The following is a 6,623-nucleotide window of genomic DNA, read 5'->3' as shown; positions in this document are numbered from 1 at the left end:
CGCCCAGGGGCAGCTTGCACCGAAACCCTCGTGCATTGGCTCCAGGCCGCCGGCGTTCCCGCAGCTTGGGGAAGGGGAGCAACTTCCACCGCCCGAGTGCTTCCCACCCCTCGGGACAGCTCGTACCCCGGGTTTCGCCCGCCCCAGAGGACCCGCTTGGAGCAAGGGGAGCTGCCCCTGCACTCGGATGAGGAGCAGTCGCCCTGCGGCCCCAGCGCCGGATCTCTCTTTCTCTCTCCCCCTTTCTCTCCCTGGTCACGTTCCAGTTCCCTGCGCGCTTCTCAAGCTCGTCTTTATTTTTCTGGGACAGGAAACGCGCCCCGGAGAGTTGCTGAATAAGCATAGCGTGGAGGCCGGAGCGGGAAGCCGCCGTTGCTCCCAGCAACGGGCAAGCAGGAGGCTCGGTTGCTTGGTGACCCTCCAGGGAGGGATTCCAGAGAACATGGCTGGGGAGGCCGCGGCCAGCCGGAAAGAAAGGACAGGAATGGGGGCGGAGGGGGGGATGCCGGAGCCGCGCTCGGCCGCGAGCCAGGGAGAAACGGCGCTGGAAGCCGGCAGCTAATGGTGCTTCGGGGTCTCTTTAAAGGGGCTGTGCGAGGAAACTTGCAGACTTGGCCGCACTCGCACCCTGCTCGGGACCCGCGGCCCCGGCTCCTGGGATCGTGCCTCCCGGGAGACCGGCTTGTTCATGGCACCGAGTCCTTGAGGAGCAATGCAGATGGGCATCCCCGGTGCTGGGACCCAGGGAGGTACCAGCCCCAAGGAACATGGTGCAAAGCCCGGCTGGGCGCATGGTGCCGCCGCTCCCCTGAGCAGCTGTTTCTGTAGGGTGGTGCCATCTGGGCACACGGTTCAGGAAACTTTCCCAGCGACTGCTGCTGGTGAGAGGTGGGTGACTCGCAGCAGGTGCTGCATCGACGGTGAGGCCTGAAGTGCGGCAGCAGGATGTGGTTGAGTGAGCCTAAGTTTAACTGTAAAACAAACCTCTCGGCTGCTGGTTTGAGAAGCCCTGAAAGGGTGCTGGGGGAAGGCTGGCCTGGCAGGGCTCCGGGACACCGCGGTTCCTCTGCCCTGTCTGCCCCAGGCTCCATCGCAGACCTGGGGCTCTGCTCCAACCCGTTCCTCTTAACTTCACTTGCATGCAGAGAGCAGAGCAGCTCTTGGGAAGCCTCGTGATGAGTCTGCAGCTGCTCTCCCTGGACCAGTCCCGGGCTCCTTCCAGCTGTGCCAGGCCCCCTCCCCCTGCCTGAGCTGGAAGGACCTGGCACTCCAGCTTCACACCCCATCTCAAGTGGGTGCAAGGGCCACGGCCTGCTCAGCCTGTGCCAGGGCTGGCTAGGAGCACTGTGTGAAGGGCTTGCACCGTGGCTTGCTGTCCTGCTCGTGGGGGTAGCACCTCTGACTGACTTTGCAACTGGTGGCCTATAGGCAATGAGGACCCGGAAAATATGTACACGGCTTTGGGCCACCCTGCTGCCTGCCTGCTGCAGGTTGGGAGCATTTGGAAGGCAGCCATGCAGTAATATCCACTGCAGCAGCAGAGCACTTGCAAATCCAGGGGTGTCTTGCATGGCTTTGCCTTCCCTAGTGCAGAGGGGGCTGAGCGCCATGCCCCTCCAAGGCATCCTCTCTGTGCTACCTGTGGCACCTTGCTTGGAGACTGGGCCTAACCCTCAGTGGGACTGTGCAGGTTGAAAGGGAAGGGGGATTCTCCCCCTGCCAAGTATTTCTGGAGCAAGCAAACCTGGGCAGCTCAGGATGCTTGGGGGCAGGAGGCTGCCTCTAACTAGCCAGGCCAGATCCCCTGCCTGTGGGGTTTCCCTTTCTTGGTTGCACATGGCCTCAGTGCTGGGGTGAAACTGCTCACCGCCATGGTCCAACTCCCTGCTGCCGTGGGGTCCCTGTCGCCTGCTGCAGCGCTGAGAGGCTACCATAGACCATCTGACACCTATCACAGCCCAGTCTGGGGGAGGGTGGCAAGGCCTCCGGGGCTTGGTCTCCTCCTGGCTTCCTTGACTCGCTACTCAGCTATGGAGCTCCGGGCGTGGAGTTCACCGGGCTGCACAGGGAGACGGCCACGGTCACGCAGATGCACTTCTTGCCGGGACAGGTACGTGGCTGCTGTGTTCTCCCCTGGGCTGGCCACTTCCTGGCAGGGGCATGGCCCCACAGCCAGAGCAACGTGGGTCCTGGGTGCTGCTGTCCTGTGGGTGCCTCAATGCAGTGACCTGGCCCTGAGCTAGGTGCACACATGTGCTCCTTCCATTCAGCCAGGAAAGGAGCAGGCAGGGTTTGGTTCCCCTCCCCTTGCAGCTTCTGCCCCTCCAGGGGGGAGCCAAGTGTGGATGCACGTATGTGCATGCACATGTGTGGTGTTTGGCTTGTCAGACACGTCTGTCTGTCTGTCTGTCTGTCTGTCTGTCTCAGGGCCGGCTGCTGTCCTTGCTGGATGACAACACCCTGCATCTGTGGGAGATCTACCACAAGGATGGCTGCTCCCACCTGGAGGAGATCCACAGCTTCGCTCTCCCGGGACGCCCAGGGTTCGACAGTGCTAAGTACTCATTGCTGCCTGACTTTCCTCTGTCGCACTGGGCGGGGGGGAGAGGGCAGGGGATGGATCCTTTGTGGGTAGGGAGGTGCTCCTGGGCATCGGTGTTGGGACATCCCTGCTTTGCTCGAATCTGTGGGGCAGAGGATCTGTCTGCCCCGTGATCTCCGCCCTCGAGGGCTGCAGGACGGTGCCCTCCAGTGTCAGTGTTGCTCAGAGAGCAGTGCTGCTGCTTTCCTGTTCCTTTTGAGTAACGCTGTGTCCACAGCTGGCTCCCACATCCTCCCAAACCCGGTGTCGATCACCCTGCAGACCCTGGGCTGGGTTTTGGGAGCTTCCCTGGGGTATGACCCAGAGATCCCAGCATCTGTCTCCTAGCTCTGCTTGCATTGGCAAGGCAAGGCAGGGCACCAGGCAGCCCAACATCTGGGATGCCTGGGGTGGGGGGCAAACATCTAAGATACTTCAGTCTGGGCAGCCCAGCATCAGTGACTCGAAGACCTTGCTGAGAGCACTGAGCCCAGGCCTCGGCCCGTAAGCTGGGAAATGCTTTCATTTAATTAGAAGCCACAGAACTGCGGCGCTTTGTGCAAAGGGCTAAATGCAAGCCAGGCTTGGGGCTGATGCGAGCTGCAGCCTCTTGCCTATTGATGATGCCCCAGGGGCCTCCCAGAATAGCCCCAGGGGAGAGAGGGTCAAACCCCCCCATTAGAAAAGAGGAGGGGAAATTAATCGCTTCTCCCATGATGGCTCCGCTCCCTCTTTCCTCCGAGTCTCTCCTGGCCGGGGCTTTTCCAAGCCTCCCTCCTTTGTCCCGGGCTGTGTAGCTTGCCTATCCATCTGTTGCCATGGGAATGGTTGCAATGGTGGAGAATAGCCTGAGCCTGCTAGGCTGAGATTAGCTTGGCTCTGCGGACACCTCTGCTTATAAACGAGCAGAGGAAGCGCGGGTGAAGAACTGACGGGGGATGAATTGACGCTGGAGATTCAGCTTTCGCTGGACTCGGAGTTCCCATTATTTTAAACGAAAAAAGAGCCCCTCCAGCGCAGCCAGGAACGATAGCGGTGTGGCCCGGAGAGGTCTGCCAGAGTGTATTCCAGCGGGGTGAGACTTGGCTCGGGCGTTTCCAGATGCAGAGTCGTCGTCGACATCTTCTAAAGATGGTTTAAATCTGGGTTTGGCCTCCCGTTTCCCACTTTGGAGGGTGGGGATGAGAAAATTAAAGCGAATTCTCCTGGTATCGGAGCGCGCTCCCGCTGGCTGTCCGACAGGATAAACTAAGCTGATTAGTTCATTGTGAGGACTTCTCTGGCTGCAGACCATGGCCTATGACTTGGAAAGCAGCCCAAGGAAGCTTGTTAGCAAACCTTCTAGGTGGGTAGCGCTCTTCCTCTCGCACGGCCCCAGCTAGGGGTTGCGGCCCGGTTGGGAGGTTGTGGTAGGTGAAGCACGGCTCGACTCTCGTCGATGGGAATGCCTTTGAGATGCTGAGGAAACAGATGGCGAGCGCTGCGTCTCCGTAGCATCCAAACCCAGGCTTCGTAGCCCGTCCCAGCGTGGGGTGATGGGAACAAAAAGGACGAAGTGGATCTTTTGTCTTGAGAGAACAAAGGAAGAGCCACGGTGAAATGCTGAGGTCTGCTGGACTTTAAGTGGGGTGGGGGCTGCACATCTGAACCAGCTACAGCTGTTGTCAGCAGTCTGCTCCTGTCCCACGGCAAGCGGAAGTCAAATGGCGCGGACTTCCCCCTAAATGAAACCCGTGGCGTGGTGGAGTTCAGCTGGATACTGGCAGATGCCCCCTCCTTTTGGAGCGATATCGTTGGCCATCTGTCTGCACCCTCTGGATTAAAATGATAAAGCGGTGAGGTGCGAAGTGGCACTTCCTCTAAAGCACAGGGCCTCGCTCTTCAGCCTGGATTTCAGCCATGCAAAAGTTTCAATCATCTGTTAACAATCTCTTACAGAAGCAGGATGTTGGCTGCTGTGGTTTCCCTGCTTTCCCCGTGGCAGGTTAGGATGTGATGTCTCGTGTTGTGTCAGGGTTGACAGTAGTTTTACTAAGTGTTTAATGATGCATTTTGTATGGGTTGGGTTGGTTTGGACAGAGCTGGTCTTGCCTCGGGCAAGGGTTGGACTAGGTGTGACCTCTGGAGGTCCCTTCCAGCCCTGCTTGTCTCTGATTCCCACAATGCCTGACCCCCCAGGGACTCATGCGATTCATGCAGTTGAGCAAAGCCGTTTGTCTGCCCGTGCTGGTGCCATAGTTGCCTGGTCAACCTCTGTGTTGAACCCACGGCCACGCTTGAAAGGACATGGAAAATCAGACCCATGCTCTGTCCCCCTTGAATCTGGCTAACTAAGGGAAGACAGCATACACCCCTGCTATGTGAGCACCTTTTAAATGAAGTTCGGATCCCATTAGGAGCTAGCATTGCTTGTTCTCAGAAGTGGGGATGAGGTTACAGAGCCCTGCAGCTGAGTTGGCTGGAGATACAAGCATGAGCGAGCAGAGGGCATGGGTTGTGCTCTCCCACCGGGCCCTCCCAGGAGCACCCCCATGTAGCAGCTTGTGCCTGCATGTGCAGCACCAGTGGGCTGGCTGGGTTGCTTTTTCCTATGCTGTTTTTCTAGTAGACCTTCATTGAGGGGTGATACCAGCTAGGAGCAGAGCCGGGCTTACTCACCCAGACAGCCACTGCTCTGAGATGTGCCGGTGCTGCCACGTCCAGAGAGAGAGGAACTGCTACTGAGGTGGCACCTTGGGTTGACCCCAAGCGAAGCCTGGCCCTTCGGTCTCGCGGACGCTGGCAGAAGGGTCTGGCAGCTGCTCTTGCCTCTAGGGAGAGGAGTGGGGATGTCCAGAAGACCCCAGTGGAGAAAGAGACTGGTGCTAGGGGCAGCTCCAGGAGGGCCCCCAAGGCAGAGCATGCGAGATGGCAGCCCCTGGTCGGAGCAGACTAACAAAGGTGACGAGCGGGGAAAAGGCTGAGCATCGCACCAGGCACGGGGAAGCGGCCTGTTGGCAGGCTTGGACCACCTGGAAGGCTCGTGTGGTGACGGGATGGACCCCAGGCACTGCACTGAGCCCTCTCAAGATGTCAGGGTTTTCTGCCACCCAGCCAATTTTTTTTGCTACCAGGGCTGCCCTGTGTCGTCAATGCCCTGGGACTGCCTTGTGTCCTAGTCCGTGCTCCTCTCTTGCTCTGGCAACACAGCACTGGGAGTGGGGGAGGCTCCTGCACAACCTCTAGCTGCGACCCCGAGCAGAGATTTCCTCCATGAGACCCCCTGAACACCTCTGCCGCCTTCACCAGGCAGGGTCTCTTCCTCCCTTGCACCAGGGAGACCGCCTCTTTTGCACCTTAATTGGCTGCTGCTCACTTCATAACGAGTCGTGGCAAGGGGGAGCACAAGCGGCAGGGAAAATTGCAGGCCTGAGCCCCGGTGCTCCTCTCCCAGGCGCCTGCAGCACCTTGCCTGTAATTAAGCAGCCTGTAATTGCGCCTGGGCAGAGCCGCTTGCTGTTCCCTTGCCACAAAATCACCAGTTGCCGCCGGTCAGAACTGTTAGAGGCCAAAGCCTGAGACGCGCTGGCTTTGTGTCCTCAGCTTGCACTCTCCGGGGCCCATCTCCACTCATGGGGGATGTTCACACATAAGCAAGGACCTCCTTCGTTCTTTTACCCAGCTGCTGTAGGGGTGCGAGAGGACCTTGTGGGGTGCAGGTGGGGCACTTTGTTTCGGTAGGAGTCCAAGGAGCTCTGTCTGTGCAGAAGTGGCCATAATCCTGGTCATGGGCCTGAGGGAGACCCTGTCCAGAGCTCACAGCTCCTCTGGTGCTCTGGCTGGTGCCCGGGTTTGTGGCAGACAGCACAGGGAGGAGGATGTTATAGTTGCCCCGTACTGGCAGGTCACAAGCCCTGTAAGGAGCCCCTGGAAATGGGGTGTCCCGTATTCAGCCCAGCAGGTTGGGTTGCAATGCCTGGACTGGCATGGGGGGCTCCTGTCTGACCACCGCTGTCCTCGTAGCTCGCCGCCCAGCATCACCCGTGTGACCGTGATCCTGCTG

At 59.2% G+C, this 6,623-nt stretch overlaps 1 protein-coding gene across 3 annotated transcripts in view; it reads left to right on the top strand.

Moving 5' to 3' along the window:
• LLGL1 (LLGL1, scribble cell polarity complex component) overlaps positions 1 to 6,623 on the top strand; it is a 33,105-nt gene that overhangs the window by 10,171 nt on the left and 16,311 nt on the right. For 2 of the 3 annotated variants that reach the window (XM_025204655.1, XM_014520153.2), the window contains exons 2-4: positions 2,029 to 2,110; positions 2,428 to 2,558; positions 6,584 to 6,619. In XM_025204655.1, the coding sequence (XP_025060440.1) occupies positions 2,029 to 2,110; positions 2,428 to 2,558; positions 6,584 to 6,619 (249 nt within the window). Of the gene's footprint in view, positions 1 to 2,028; positions 2,111 to 2,427; positions 2,559 to 6,583 lie in introns of all 3 variants that reach the window. The other variant, XM_025204654.1, reaches the window with a different exon arrangement.

Source organism: Alligator sinensis, unplaced genomic scaffold (assembly GCF_000455745.1).
Source record: "Alligator sinensis unplaced genomic scaffold, ASM45574v1 scaffold1283_1, whole genome shotgun sequence".
NCBI lineage: Eukaryota > Metazoa > Chordata > Crocodylia > Alligatoridae > Alligator > Alligator sinensis.
Note: the sequence above shows the minus strand (reverse complement) of the source record. Positions and strands in the feature narration are given on the sequence as shown.